The following is a 16,342-nucleotide window of genomic DNA, read 5'->3' on the forward strand; positions in this document are numbered from 1 at the left end:
GAATCATCAGAACACATTATATTTGATTGCAAGGTGTACAGTAATCTTCGCAAATCTCTTCCTCTCTCTTCAACCTTGCCCCTTATCTGTAGCCAAAGGATATGCACTCTGAGGGGTTTCTTTGCAGATAGACACCTTAAGATCACGCATCAGGTGATTTTATAAGATCTACCAATCTAATAGCATTTTATAAAGTTCTAACTTTAAATAATTGTAGTATGAAGGGAATGCAATACTTGTAGATGTAGTGTGTGTGTTGTTATATGTTGTTTCTTCCCTCTCCCCCTGTTCCTATTTTTCCCTTTTTGTAGCATTAGTAATTAAAAAATAAAAAGATTTTTTTAAAAAAAGATCACGCATCAGGCAGCCAGATTTGGTCAGATTGCTTCAAGGATCAGGAAATTCTTAGTGGCTAAGTGAATGGTTTTATTGTACCACCGAGAATTTTAAATCTTGTATTATGGTTTTACCCATGTATTGCGAATGATTTTATTGATGTTTTATTCTCTTCTGTGGTACCTTCTATTGATGTTTTTGTTAATTGCTGGTCACTGACCATGAAAAATAAACTACTACTCTACTCAATTGTGCAGTGTGTGAAGTTCTCAAGAGTTTCTATCCCGAACGGATGCCAATCTGTTTACTTGCTTGCCCCCTAACTCTAGTGTAAGGAGAATAGACAAAAAAAACCCTCTCCTCCATTGTCTCAGGACAGGTCAGGCCAGTGGTTTGAACCCCTCCTCTTCCATGCAGCTCACTAGGCAGCTTTGGACTGGCCAATCAGGAAAGCCTAGTTCACAACCTTCCTGTGAAAAATAAAAGTTGGATAATCCCAGGAAAGGAAGGGGGAGAATATAAGTAAAATGTTAAAGTCTGGACTGGCCTTAGATGAGTTGCTTTTATTTTTGTTTTTAACCTTACAGCAAATCTGCCTTCACAGGGCAACTAAGGTATAAACACCCCATGCTACACTATCTGCTACTGGCAGAGTAAAACTTGGAAGGAAAAAACAGATCCTGAAAAATGCCTTGCCTTAGAAGGTACTAGAGAAGACAATGCCTCACAGTGCAGACACAACCTACAATGACATCATTGTGTCTAGTGAGCAGGATGAGTAAAAATCGTGATGTCTAGTCAGGCTTCCGGAATGAGACACGGGATGCTTAAAAGCACACCACACTTCCTCCATCGGGGGCGTCAGCAGAGGCACCGGTCACCACGCACAGACTGAGAAACCTTTATTAGCTCCCTATCCCTTTCAACAGCAACAAAAGCCAGCTACAAGACACACATACAGGCTGGCGATCCATTTTGCTCAGGCTGGCTTTTATCTGAGAGCCTGTGCAAACTTCTGACGCCCCACCCATCTCCATTCTTATTAGGTACAAGACCTCTGAAAACTATTTTAAAATAATTTTTTCCCATTGCTTGTTACAAGTAACACACCAGAACCAAAACAGCCTTAAAACTGAACAAGATATTGTTCCAGTAAAGCATGACACAGGAAGTTATAGTGCTTTCAACTGATTAAAGATTTTACTCAAGGTATTGAGTGCCTCTGAGCCAATTCAAATATATTTAAATAAACACACATTTTACCATAATGTTAATATGTTTTTTTTCAGATACTGAAGTACCAGCTGTTTGAAGGGAAATATTCATTACAAATATAAATGTGTTCAGTTTTAAAGGTGTGACACGCCCAAGGCAATGAAATAGAAACACAAGAATCATACTTAAATTGGGGGGAAGGGGGGGTTCCTCTGAAGGCCACTGCTTCTCACGCCTAAAATTAAAGACTGCAGGGACTCCACAGTAGCTTAGAAAGCACATCCTGAGCTGAAAATCCCCACAGCACCCCTCCCCTTCCAAGGCAGTATGCGCTATAGCCCTCTAGGCAGACTCTGGAAGACTCGTCAGGAGGCTCAACTTGCACAGGGACTGCAAGGCATGGGAGGGCACGGGAAACGAGACATGAACACAGCTTTCTTGCACAGCCAACCTACCAGTTCAGAAGCCCTCCAGAGACAATAAATACAGCCCGTTTTTCACAAAACAGGCAGGAAACTCAAGACAAGGGCATGTATTGATCAGTGCTTCTCTTTTTCACGCATGAAGGAAAAGGGCTGAAAAGCACTTTAACACTCCCTCAAGTGTCTGCTTTGGCATACCTTTTCCTTGTAACACACTAGTCCTAGTAATGTTTTGGAGAAACAACGGAGATACATTTCTAAAAGAATGAGAGGCTGGATCCACACACAGATTTCCTCTAGATTTCAACTGCTTCCCTTGAGGCTCTAGAAAGTAAATACTTGAGCAAAGAAGGGGGAACATGTTTAGAAGACATGCATGTAAATGGATGTGCAGGAACCCAATCTGCCAGCATGCTACCTCTCTTCTATCTCCATTCACCAGGAATCTCCAGTCCGGTAGTAAAGGGTTAACAGCTTTTCCCATTCCGGAGACTCAACCTTATTCTAGATGCCTAGCATGTCTGCCTTCTCTTCCCTTCCCCAGAGATCTCAGAGGCAGGGAAGTGTATACCTCTCCTACAATACTCAACTTCAAGCATCCAATTAAACTCACTGGCCCCAGATTCAGGAAAAGCAAAAATTGAGCATTACTTCAAATAGCAGTGAGTTAACTATTAAAATTCACACAGCAGGATTCCGTGACAGTCCCAGGATGCAGAGGTCTTTAAAAGCGGGAAAGACTAACTGATGGAGGGTGTCAGGACTGTGACCCACAGCACTTCCATCTTGCTTTCCTCCCTAGCTGTAATTTTCCAGCGGTTGTTTTTGTCTGCAGGTTCACATGGGCAGCTGGTTTCCCAAGACGGTCTTATCTGGGATGGCTCGCCGCAGCGACCTTGGAACCGTTACTTTCACGTTCTACTCTAGCTAGGCAGACAAAGGGGGGGATGGTTTGGAGGGTTTGATATACTGTAACCAGCCTTAACACGTCATTCTCAACAAGAGTTCTGTGTACACCCAAAGCTTCTCCTAGCCTTTGGATTTCTACGGACACTTGCATATTCCGAATATATATATTCTCTCAATAAATAACCTTTGACTCAAGAGACTGGATTTCTTGCTGCAAGGGCTGGGAGATGAAATTAGAGTATCCTGCCTGCCATAGACTGACATAGGGCAGGCCTACCAAGGGCCATTTGCCATGATAACTAACAGAGCGCTGGTGTTCAGAGGCCCATTCGTGCTGCAGAAAGCAGGGGCAGGAGACCACCAGCTTCACGCCCTGCTTGTATGCTTGCCAGATCGCCCAGCCGGTCGCCATGGGTGGCAGCCAGCAGGACTAGATGGATCCCCTGGGCTGATGAGCCAAAGCTTGCCAAGGCAAAACGTCCGTCTCCTCGTCCTATGCACATATGCAACAAACGTCAAAAGTTCTGTTGCTTTCTACATTGCCTCCCAGGAAAGTCTTGTGACTTTTGGTATATGCTGTTCTTCAGACTCTTAACACAACTGTCATTTCAACATCTTCAAAAGAATGAAAAGCAAATCCAGATTCCCTTTCAGATGACTGCTGAGGAGCCCTAGGTATACCACCCTGATTGGTGTTGGAAGAGAGGAAAATAACTGCAAATAAATAAGCCCCTAGATTAAATTGTATGGAATGGAATAGTTTAGGACAGCAAGCGCTGCCCTGACTACTAGACCAGCAGACGGCTGAACTTTCTAAATGAGTACACATACTTTAATACAGAGAAAGACAGCAAGCAGCAAAAAGAATTGAGTCATCTTCAGAAATGAACACAAAATTCCTTACAACTCCAAGATGGTCTTGCAACCTTGCCTCCGTGTCCCCGTTCGTCACTGGGCTAAAGTGCTGTGCCGCCATTTTTCTCAAACTCCACCAGACATATCACAGCAACAAAGAGGACTGGAGTCCCCCAGGCACCCCAGATCCCGACCTACCTGATCGCTCTAAACATGCTACAGCTCCAGTGTTACTCTTATGAATTACTATATATTTTCCTTACTTCTAACAGGCATAACAAACCATTAAGAGAACAATGAGCAAAACAGCTCTCAGATACTGGCTGCATGAATAGCATCCCCATGCATCTGATCTCTTAGCAACTATATTCTGAATTTTCATGTATGAAGGACTGCATGCATTTTCGACTGCAGAAAAAACATCAGAATTCCGCAACAAACATTTATTTTTTTTACTTGTATAAATCATGAATATCAAACAAATTTGCACAAGTTATCTTTTAAACTATTTTGCGTATTTATTCAGCTTTTAACATTTACAAGGAAAGAAAACTATTCAACTGCCTCTGATCACCGAAAACATTTTAATCAGTAAATTCTCTGCCTTCTGAGATGACCAGATATTGCCTACACATTTGTAAAGCTAACTTTGCAAGCATAAGGACTAGAACCTTGACCATCTACATACTATAAAATAAAAGAAGAAATTCTGGGGAAACTGAATTCTGTGGCTTTTGGTGTCTCCACATACAATAGATGCCCGCTGCTGACTATAAAACTCAAGTCTAACCATTTTCTTTTAAATTAAAATATACAGCTCAAAGGTGGACATCTGACACAGGCATCACACGTGGCCTGTGATTTTTATACCTGCCTTTTAAAGTACTTTTAGGGGAGTCAGAGGAACATCAAGGATGAAAGCATCATTGCTCTGTATCCAACTACTAAAAGGGCCCTTATCATGGAAGTCCCATTTCTAGGTTTATGGAATAAGATTGCATGTCACTTTTAATTACTGGAGGAGGCACTTTGCTGATCACATGCTTAATAGGTTTCTGGCATGCCTTTTGATCTGAAACACTGGAACAACAACACACAATTTCACTCTTGCCTGCCAAGGGAACAACAGTCACTCCAACGGCTTGGGGCAATGTAAATGTGACTGTAGAAGATCCATCTCTGCCTCAAATACGGAAGGGGAGACTGATTTTAATAAGGGAGACACTGTATCCTCTTTTCCCTTACCTGTAGCTGAGCTCCCTGCAGTTACCTACCTCCGGCACTTTTCTCTCAACTGGGCTGCGATGCCAGAAATAAGTACAGACAGACAGGAAAGCTGCTGGCTGGACAGAGTTCAGTGCCCCTCACCCAATCTTCCCTTTTGGTCTTAAAATCCAGGACTTACCCCTTTACAAATGATGGGTCAGCACACCCCATATTCAAGCCTTACATGACAGGTTTGATTTCACAGACGCACTCTTTCAATTAAAAAATTAGCATGGAGCACACATCCAGCATCGCAAGATTCTCCCGCCCCTCCGCCTTTTAAGCAAATCTTAGCCCTTTAAGCGGTAAATACAGGTTAGAAAGCATCCAGACAATATCTGGTGACACTCAAATTCCCGTCTTAAGCGATAGAGACAGGAGCTATACACAGGGCAGGCCGGCCCCCTACAATGCCAGGAAGCCACCCCCTGCCCTTCCCAAGCTTTTGTCAGCTTTTAACACTGATCATCCCACGAGGTTCAGTTAAACACACAGGCTGTGAATTTTTAAAAAGCCCACCTGCGGCAGGGAAAGAGGGCAGGACAATTCACTTGCAAGGATTTCGAGCAAATGCATGCGTCAAGAAGCCGGAGTATCTCTAGGAGGAAAAAGGATGTCTGGAGGTGCCTAAAGTTATATGCAATTCTTTGTCCCTCCTGGAGACCAACACAAGCAGGGGAAAAAAGTCACACAGCATTAGCACCCCTATCCAAATGTTTTTAATTCACATTATTGTCATAAATCAGATTTGAGGCTTGATTTGACATACAATTTTGATTCTCCACCCCCCGCCCCCCCCAAGAAGAACACCTAACAGCCCTACTTGCGTTTATTTGTTATTCATTTATTGTCCACCTTTCTCACTGAGATCCAAGGCAGATTACACAGTGCAAGTGAAATACAATCCAATCAACAGGTAAGACATTCATCGAGCAAGTACAACAATGAACGCAGGACATTCAGTGAGACAGAAACAATAGGGTACAGCAGCAGAAGCTCTTCTATGAATATACAATCTCTTTTTAGACATGATTATGGATAAAACTGAAGAGCCGGGCTTGTTTATATATTATGATAGTCTGCAACAGAGTTAGTAATAAAAGGCAATAAACCATTAATGTTACGCTGGTCCTTATTTCCTTTCTTACTTAACTTTAGGGTGGGAATGGTAAAGCAATAGTGCTAGTTTGGAAGCACCTACACTATGCTCAATATAAATGTACTTTTTTGTCCCCAAGACTGAGTTTTGTATTAAAAACCATTAAAATTACTTTCTGCAAGTGTGCCACAAAAGACAATACAGGGTAAGTTGTTGGCTCCTTACAGCCTCTCTTGTACACCTCACCTACCCCTGGTGAAGTTAGACACAGGTGACTACACAAACATGCAAACGGACCGAGCACTTCCAATGACTGAAACACAAGATGAGGCTGCTGCTCAACCACCCACTGGCTTCCTAAAACAGCTGAGAGGATGTCTAGATCACACCGCAGCTGAAGCAATAAAGTCGCCACTGAGCAACATATTTCTGCAGTAAGATATCTGAGTCAAATATCATAAAATGATAAAAGGAGTACGTACATCTTTGCACTGGAAAAATATTACATTTCTAAAAGCAAAAGAAAAGCGAGTACAGAATATCACTCACTATTAAAGAGAAGACTTGCATTCAGAATGTCACACCTGCTTCTGCAGGAATAGATCGGACCACAGGTAACTTATGCTTACTCTTTTTTAGCATTTTCTAGAAAAACTTGTCAAAGGAAAATGTCACTAGCAACAAGCACAGAGGATGTGCAGTATCCACACACACACAAACACATATGGGGATCAGTACTATTAGTAGATGCAACAGACCCTGTGAAAGAGAGGGATCAGCATTAAATTGGAGGGAGAAAAAAAACAAACAAGACTGCAACATGCAACTCAAAGCATAGTCAAAGCATCATGTGCTCCCCGCCCCCATAGCAGAGGAAGACATCTTGATTCCATAAGGACCAGAACCAACAAGTCACTGAGCAGGGTGCTATGCAAGTATCGCTTTAACAGAGTCACCGTTCTGCAGCTACAGCGCTACTTTTTAAACCTTACTTATTTATTTTATTTAGTCAGTCAATAGTCTTTATTAGCCAGAGGCCATCACCATATCAATACCAATTCAAAAGTACAAATAACTGAACAATAGTGAGGCACAAGATGTATAAGAACAAACATTAAACAAACTACGTATTTCAAGAATAACCTACATTTAAAATTTACTTAATAATCAATCTTAAAAACATAATCAACCAGTCCTAAAAGCATAGTTCTTCAATCAGCTATATATACTTTAAAATATATCCAACCAATCAATAAAACCGTAACTTACTGTAATTTATATAATCTAAAGTGCACAGAATTCAAATTACTTTATATTATCAAATATTTATTTATTTATCTATCATGTTTATACCTCGCCCTCCCCATGAACAGGCTCAGGGTGGCTAACAAGAGGGAAACGTTACACATGAAAATCCATCAACTATTATCTTAAAAAACATATTTAAAACTCAATACATTACTATGCAAATTACTAGACTGGCGACATAAACAAAACAGCCTACATTGAATGATCTAAAAAACATGGATACAGCTGTGATGTGTGCCTGGGGCAGCCTGGGGCAGCCTATGTGGGGGGGGGGGGGGGGACGGGCAGGGGGCAATTTGCTGGCTCTCAACCCAAAGCTTGACGGAACATCAGTTTTACAAGCCCTGTGGAAGCGTAACAGGTCCTGGATCCGGAGTGTGTTCCATGGGGTCGGAGCCTGGGCTGAAAGGGCCCTGGCCGAGGCCAGGCAAGTGTCCTGTGGGCTGGGGACCACCAACAGCTGCTTATCCACAGAGTGCAAGGCCCTGTAGGGGACGTACGTAGTGGGAAGGTGGTCGTGCAGGTATGCAGGTCCCAGCCTGTGAAGGGCTTTGTTTATTTAACTGTAAAATATAGATATAATAAATTCGGATAAACAAACATAACACAGTCATTAATCACATGATTAATAAAGCTAAAAATTACCTATCAGATCATAAATATCTAAAACAGCAATTAAACTACTATGAACTACCTACCAATGAAGAGAACACATAAAACAAGGGCTTTGAACACTAAAATCAGCACATTGATCTGGATTCGCCATATTTAACTGGGATTTCTTCCTACTGATGGGCATCCAGCCAATTTATTTTATTTCTTTGTGTCATTTATAGTCCGCCTTCCTGGCTGAGACTCCAGGCAGATTACATAGAGATTATCAGTTAGTATCAAGGGCATTTCTATAAAAAAGGCCACAGGGGAAATCAATGCAAGTTTACAAAGAAGAGCCTCTTAATAATGACAACATTTGATTTATAGACCATCCTTCAGGATAGCTTAACGCCCACTCAGAGAGCTCTGATGGAGCTGTGACTGCCCCAAGGTCACCCAGCTGGCCTCAAGCGGAGGAGTGGGGGGGGGATCAAGCCCGGCTCTCCAGATTAGAGTCCTGCTGCTCTGAGCCGCCACACCAAACTGGCTCTCATAATTGGCAAAATTGAGACAGGCATCCTTCTAGTCACCCTGGATGTTATTTCCTTGTATACTAACATCCCACAAGATGAGGCTTTAAGGGGAGTGTGGAAAGCACTTTCTGCAAAAGACAGCAATGCCATCCACCTACTGCAGTTTTGGTATTTTGCAGAAAATTGCAAGGAAATACTTTGTGTTCAACCACACATTTACCTGGTAAACTACGAGCCTTGCTATGGGCTGTTCTATGGCCCGACATTACCAAATCATACAGGGAAAACTGTGAGCAAGAATAGGAATGTCCCAACAAGAGGCCCTTTATTAAGTGCCTCCTTAAACGGTGGCGTTGCACCCAGGCCTGTCCTCATTAGGGAAAAGGAATCAGGACCAAAGTAGATTCACTCCCCAGGCATCGTGGGGCGCATCAGCAACAACGGGAGGCTCATCGGATTCAAAAAGGACCGATAAGAATTTTCCTGGAAATCTGGTCCTCGCCGCCCTGCACGCAGCAGATCAACACGTCGCCTGCGGGGCGGGCGGGGCGGGGCGGGGCGGGGCGGGGGGCGCCGAGCCGAGCCTGCCCCGAGGCCGCCCCTGCGAGGCCCGCTCGGCACACACACACACACACACACACACCCCGCGGGCAGGGCAGGGCAGGGCCGGGCAGGGCCGGGGAGGCCTCGGGGGCGCCCAGCGCAGGCCAGAGGCTGGCCCGGCCCGGCCCGGCCCGGCCGCCGCGCCCCTCAGCGAAGCCCGAGCCGCCCCTCAGGGAGCCGGGAAGGGCCGCGGCGGCCGCCGGGCCCGCTCGCTGGGAGGCTCTGCCGGAGCGAGGCAGGCGCGCCGCCCGCCGCCTCCTCCCCGTCCCCACTGGCGCCCCGGAGGAGCAGGCCCGGGAGGGAGGGAGGGAGGGAGGGCCGCCGCCGCCGCCGCTCGCTCGCCCGCCCGCCCGCCCGCCCGCCACTCACCGAGGCCGCCGACGTCGTGTCCGAGGGCGAGGCGGCGGCGCTCCTCCACTATGGCGCGCAGCATGTGCTGCAGGGAGCGGTCCAGCCCCGCTGCCGCCGCCACCGCCGCCGCCCCGCCGCCCTCCTGCCCCGGGCCCGACGTCTGGAGCGCAGCCATGGCGGGATCATCTCCGCCGGCCGCCGAGGCTGCGACCCTCCCGCGCCGCGCCGCCCCGGCCGCCGCCGCCCAGGGCTGCCCGCAGCTCGCCGCCGCCCATCCGCCCCGGAAGGGGGCCGGGCCGAGCCGAGCCAGGCCGGCCCCTGCCCCGTCTGAACGCAGGACACGTGAACGGCACGCGGGTCTCCCTTGGCCGCCGCCCCGGCCACGCTCCGCCCCGCGCCGGCCAATGAAGACGCGCCTGGGCGGCCTGCCCGGTGAGGGGGCGGGGCGAGGGGCTGCGCGTGCGCGCCGAGGCACTGGTGGGCCGGGGCTACCAAAACGCCGCCTGCGGTTGCTAGAGGCAACGGGAGGCGGGATGGGGCGCGAGACTTCGGGTTGCGAGGTCCAAGGTGGGAAATTCCTGGAGATTTGGTGGGGCGGAGCCTGGAAAGGGCGGGGTTTGGGGAAGGGAGGGGCCTCCGTGGGGTATGAGGCCTTAGAGTTCGCTCTTCAGAGGCGCCGCTGGTCTCTTAGTTGTAATTCTGGGGGATCTCCAGCTGTTTCCTGGAGGCTGGCAACCGTACCTCGGTGCTCTCTCTCTCTCTCTCTCTCTCTCTCTCTCTCTCTCTCTCTCTCTCTCTCTCCACACACACACACACACACAAACAAAAAAAAAAGTTGTGTTGCTCGTCTGTTTTGCAATCTGGCTCTCTTATGTGTGGATCGTTTTCATGGGCATTCTCATTTTGCCGTATGGAATGTTTGTTAATATATGCAAGCCTATTTTGGTGTGGGTGTCTAGATACCAAAAATTTATTGCACTTTGCACGTTGTATATGGGTCCTGGTTTTTTTTAAATGCATGTTATCATTTTTACTCTTATCTCTTACCCTACCCCTTCCCCTAACCCCTTGCCGTTTCCCCTTACACTTATTTGCTTCTTATATATTATTCCTGATGAGGTGTATTAACATCACACATTGCTGCTTAGATTTGGGTTTAATTTTATATCTTGTATTGTATTATTGATTTTATATTGTGTTTTATGTCATTGTAATATTATTAATGTTGTTATCCATCCTGAGCCTGCTTGCAGAGAGGATGGGCTAGAAATGCAATACATTAAATTAAATTGTTTTACTGGTAGATTCCCCCAAACGAAGCTAAGGTGAAACACGTAGGGGTTATTCAGTATTAAATAATTATTTTCCTGCACCATTGCTGTTCCTTCTGCGTTCTCATTTTACCATCCAGGTTTTTTTGCAGCGCATGTAGAGTAGAAATTTGCTGGGTGACTGTCACAGTCACATGTTCACCCCCCAACAGGTTTCCTGGACTTGCCATAGCAGGCTGACTGGCACTGTTAATTATTGTTTATGAAAATGTCCTTGATATTGACTGTACTAATATCACGCTGTAATCTACCTCCAGACTCACAGTGCAACCCTAAATCAAGGTACTCCAGTCTAAGCCCACTGATTTGAATAGGCTTAGACTGGAGTAACTCTACTTAGGGTTGCATTGTCAATAAGAAAGGCAGGCTGTAGATGACACAAAGAAATAATAAATAAACTGTTGGCACTTGGCAGCAACCCCCATCCCTGAGCCAAGGGAGGGCCTCCGTAGCCCTGGTCTGCCCAATGCCAATTTGGGTTCAGTGCAGGCAGCTCTGCAGCTCATTCCAGGCCTTGCTTATCTAGTTATTTGTGCCATTTGTACTCTGCCTTTCTCACTGAGATTCAAGGCAGATTACATGGGGCTGGTACATCCGATAAAAAACGTGCTGGGACTTGGGATCCCAGTACAGCATGGCAGGAGGACTCACTGCTTGTGACACACTAGGTCCTACAATCCTGTTGAGGCATTTGGAGGGCCGAAGTGGGTATCGGGAGGTGCCTCGGACTGGCTTAAACTCAAAAGTGTTACTGTTGGTGACCAGCTGTCTTCAGTGCAGGTACTATCTCATGGCTGTCAGGGTTGCCAGCCTCCAGGTGGAGATGGCTGGAGATCTCCCAGAATCACAACCAATCTCCAGGCAACACAAATCAGTTCTCCTGGAGAAAAGGGCTGCTTTTGAGGGTGGGCTCTATGGTATTATACCATTCTGAAGCCCCTCCCCAAACCTTTCTGTCTCCAGGTTTCACCCCCCAGATCTCCAGGAATTTCCCACCCTGGACCTGGCTACCCTAATCTCATGGTACCAAACTGACAGACAAGAAGCACCAGAGGGTTCCTTGCTTCTCGGAACGCCTGGAGCCTTGCCTCCTCTGAAATCTCAGAAAAGGGAGAGACCTCCTGAGACCAAACCAGCCCTCCTGCCCCAGTGTTCTCCCCCTTCCACACCAGTAGAAAGGCCTTGCACAGAGCAACTAAAACACAATATAATCTACAGCTAAGACTTTCGCTGAACAAACTGTATCGTGATCCAGGGGTGAAGGGAGGAGACCAAACGTACCTGATGGCTGGGGTGAGGGGGGTAAGGAGTTGATGCTAAGAGTGATTGCCTGGTGGGTCCCTCTGTGCCTTAGAGCTATTACGACTCCTAACCTTTAGGAGGCTGATAGGATTACCTCCAAGTAGACCTCTGTAAAGGGGAAAGAAGAAGTGCATACAACAAACAAGAAACTCCCAAGACTTTCATTTCTATCTAGCAAGGTTTCCTGCATCTCTTTGAGCAGCGATGTGCAAACTCTCCACTCCTTGTTCAGCTGGATCCCTATTACTGCCTTTCACCTCCCCACACCCATTTTTTCTTCCCCACTTAATCTCTTCTCTGGGCTGTATGAGAGTATGCAGCTCTTGCTTTGTTCTCTTATTGATGAGCTATGTTGGGAAAGGGGTTGTTTTATTTACCATCTTATGTAGAAAACAATAAAAATCTAACAGTGCCATCCTAAGCAGCAGGGTGGAAACCGCATAGGGAGAGAACTAAGCCTTGCATGGGCATAAATGGCACTTACGCCGATGTAAAGCCCTCTCCGCCGGCACCCACCTGAGGCGCAGTACCGCAGATGGGTCGCCGGCAGGGGGCACGTTGGTGGCTGGGCGGAGGTGCAAGTCTGGCGCAAGTCCCCACGCCAGCATGGGAGGGGGCGGGGCGGGGCGGGGGCAGGGAGTGAGTCCACTTCCAAAGCCACTCCAGCCCTGGAAGCGCCCCCTCCAGTGGCGGAAAGTTACGCCAGGAAAAAAGGAGGCACAGCCCGTAGGCGCCCATTAAACAAGAAAACACGAGCCCCTTTCACTGCTCAGCCCCGCCCCTGCAGTCCGAAGGAGCATAGGATGGGAACTACCACGGGGGCCAATCTGTATCTGCTTTGGGGGTGGGCGAGCCCCCCTCCCCGCACCCAATCATTTGCTCATGCACCCTACAAAACATCCGGCTGCGCTGCTCATGACCTGAGTTAAGTGAGCACACGGCCGAAAGCTCTACCCGTTAGCCTTCTGCCGTGGGTACTTTGAACACGAGGCGGGAGAGAAGGTACTTAATGGTGGCAGACACTGAGTGCACTGGGAGGACGTAGCGAGAAAACTGGGAGAACTTTGCACTCGCTCAAGGGAAGAAGGGCAAAGTCCAGACTGTCTGGCTAACTAACAATAACCTCTATAGTTTCCTTGCAGGTTATCTGACTCTGAAGTTCCATCTCAGCAAGGAGCGAGGTAGCACTTACAGGTAAGAAGGAGATGGGGCGGTGGCTAATGTGGCTCGCTGAGTTGTGCTGGCTGCCCCATCACCTGAACTCGCCTGACCACTAGCCATGGCAGGGGAGAGGACGGTGGTGGGAGCCCTGGCCTGCTCCAGAGGCAGTTGCCCAGAAAACTACTCTTGACCAGATGTTTGTAACTACCTGTTAACTTTCTCCCTTTAATGTAAAATCACCCCAAGGCAGGGCACTTCCTCGCCAGAGGGTCTTGCATCAGCTGGTCACTAGCTGCACCTGTGGAGCTGCTGCTACTGCTCTCTACTATGTGCATCTTCTTAGATGTTGGAGTGTGGGCTTTGGCTCGGCCATGGACTGGGCTGGGTTACTTGCAACACGTGTGTTTTTCCCTCGCAGGCACGTCGTAACCCGTCCAGCAGACGACCGAGCATGTCTGCTTCACCCCCCCCCCCCTCCGTAATCCTCTGCGAGTGCCATTCAGATCCAGCCCAGGAAGCAATATCTCAAGGCAGTCCGCATCTCAGCCTCGCCCCTGGGAGCGCAGAACGAGGGCTGCACAAAATGCCTTGGCTCCCTCACATTTTCCAGTTTAATAAAACGTGTTGAAAAACAACAAAACTGTGTTTGCATGCCTGACTGACATTGCCATTAGCCCCCCTCTCAACTCCCTGTCACACATGTCCACTCACACATCCCCTCAAATGTATCAAGTGGCGCCCCGTCCAGCCTCCCTGCCCCCTTCCTCCCCTCAATGTAACTTCGGGCAGTGGGGTGGGAATTGAAGTGTGGCCCATGAATGTCTGCCAGCGGGGGAAGGCGCTGAGGACTTTCATTCTCTGATAGTCTGAGCTGCTGGCATCTGATAAGCCAGGAAGACGGTTGCTGCATGTGGAAAGCTGCTGCCAGGGGTAGGGGATGTGTTTGTGGAAGCAGGGATGGACTTGGCCAATCCGGCGTGGGGAGGGCCTGTCAGTCCATGCTGGGGGGGCATCTCCCCAGTGCTGGGACATGGCTGTCAAGGTCCAGCCCTTGTTCCCGCATTGTAGAGATGCAATGGTGTGTTCAAGTGGTGCCGCAGCAAGTTTGTGTGCGCTTTTCATTTCCCTCGCTTCCAAATGGCCTCCTGGCCTCCCAAGTGGTCCCCAATGGGCATTCCAGTCACTCATGGAAGACCCCGCCTCCCCCCCACCTGCTTCTCCAGAACCTGGGGACTACTTAGGGTTGCCAGTCTCCAGGAGGTAGCTGGTTATCTCCCAGAATTACAACTGATCTCCAGGCAACAGAGATCAGCTCCCTACTATGTGGCCGTACTTTTCAGGGAGGGGGAACCTATTTCTTGTGGCGGCGGTGGCGGCAGGTATTTGCAGGCTCACCAAGCTGCAGCCACTGGCCTGGCCCTCATCGGAAACGGGCTGGACGGGCAAGAGGGTGGGTGTTCGATCTGATAGGGGGGTGCCTATTGGCGGCAGCAAGGATCACAGCCTCGCCATTGGCTGCACCGCTGCTTGCTCCTCTCCTGGATATCGGGAGGGGTGTGGCCATTGGCTGGTGTGAGCGGGGTTGTCAGGGGAATGGTGGGTGGGTGCTTCTGGCAGCGGCTGTGCCTTGCTTTCTCATGCTCGGGCGCTGGCGGGACTCTCCTGCAAAAGTCCATAGGGAGCCGTGTAGCGGCACCCCATTAGGCCGACACACGAGCGACAACGCTGCCTTGGCGGTTAGGATTGGGCTGTTAAAGGAGAAAAAAATCGCATCTGCATTGTAAAGCACAGAAATGTTGTATTGCCAATGGTTCTCAATCAGAAGCAAATGCACTGAAAGTACTCTGGTTTTAACATGAGCACACCAAGAGCAGGAGGGGAGCCAAGAAGTGCTTTCCGTCTTGTTGCAAAACTCTCTTTATATATGCATCCTCTGGGGGGGGGGGGTGTGCGTGTGCACACATCCACTAGAGGGCAAAACTGACTCTTAGATTTCAGAAAGGTGGACTTGCTCTCGCTCTGCCAGGCAGGATTATGAACCAGAGATTATGAGACAATTTAATGACTGGGAATATTATACATGATGTAGTTCTAAGTTTTTGAGACTTGCTGATGCAGTCATAACATAAAAGACCACAGACTTCCTTAACAAACTGAACATAAAAAAATAATAATAACATTCAATTTATATACCACCCTTCAGGACAACTTAACGTCCACTCAGAGCGGTTTACAAAGTATGTTGTTATTATCCCCACAACAATCACCCTGTGAGGTGAGTGGGGCTGAAAGAGCTCTAAAAATGTTAAACCTGTGTTCTTTTGTACTTTCTATACAAATAATTTAAACTGTATGTCCAGTATTTTGCTTTTGTAAATTGCTCTTGTATTTATATTTTAACAACCACTTTTTTATCATGTTAGCCTAAATATATTGGTTCCCTATAACATGCTTGTGATGTTATTTAGAAGGATTTTAATGTCTGACTGTAATTTGATTTTAAATATTTATATAATATTTTTGAAATGTATATGTTTAATTAATTTTAACTCTATTGTATTAGATCCCTTGATTAAGCCATTTGTGAAATATGAGGGGATCTAAAAGGATCAATAAACAACTCTCCTATTGTACCTTGCTCTTTATTAATGTATTACAGAAACTTGGTGGGATGAGGAAAACCAGTGGGATACGGCAATTCCTGGATATAAATTATATCGTGAGGACAGGAAGGGAAGGGTTGGAGGTGGGGTGGCTCTGTATGTCAGAGAGGGTATACCAGCCAGTAAGATTGAGAAGGTAAGAGAATTAGATTCGCTTCTGGAAATGCTATGGATTAAAATAATGGGCCCAAAAGGAAACTTTTCTGACTTGTAAACAATTTTCATACGTAGAGGCTCCTCAAGATTAAAAAAATTAGGAGTTCCTCCATGGAAAATATGTTGGAAGACATTGATTTAGAGGAAGAACAATTAAAGGCATAGGACAGAAGTTTTTTTTTAAAATCTGCATGGGGTGAAGGTGGAAGCAGACCGTTCCCATATCGTCATGGTCACC

General features: G+C 47.3%; 1 protein-coding gene and 1 long non-coding RNA gene across 3 annotated transcripts in view; one reads left to right on the top strand and one right to left on the bottom strand.

Moving 5' to 3' along the window:
• KIAA0930 (KIAA0930 ortholog) overlaps positions 1-9,903 on the bottom strand; it is a 59,969-nt gene extending 50,066 nt beyond the window's left edge. Inside the window, exon 1 of one of the 2 annotated variants that reach the window (XM_055000377.1) lies at positions 9,510-9,903. In XM_055000377.1, the coding sequence (XP_054856352.1) occupies positions 9,510-9,666 (157 nt within the window). In that variant the 5' untranslated portion in view covers positions 9,667-9,903. The remainder of the gene's footprint in view (positions 1-9,509) is intronic. The other variant, XM_055000376.1, reaches the window with a different exon arrangement.
• Positions 9,904-9,965: 62 nt separating this feature from the next.
• LOC129343823 (uncharacterized) lies at positions 9,966-13,877 on the top strand. The gene is made up of 3 exons (XR_008598345.1): positions 9,966-10,058; positions 13,256-13,318; positions 13,704-13,877. It is a non-coding gene; the product is annotated as an uncharacterized LOC129343823 (long non-coding RNA).
• The last annotated feature ends 2,465 nt before the right edge of the window (positions 13,878-16,342 follow it).

Source organism: Eublepharis macularius, chromosome 16, assembly GCF_028583425.1.
Source record: "Eublepharis macularius isolate TG4126 chromosome 16, MPM_Emac_v1.0, whole genome shotgun sequence".
Taxonomy (NCBI): domain Eukaryota; kingdom Metazoa; phylum Chordata; class Lepidosauria; order Squamata; family Eublepharidae; genus Eublepharis; species Eublepharis macularius.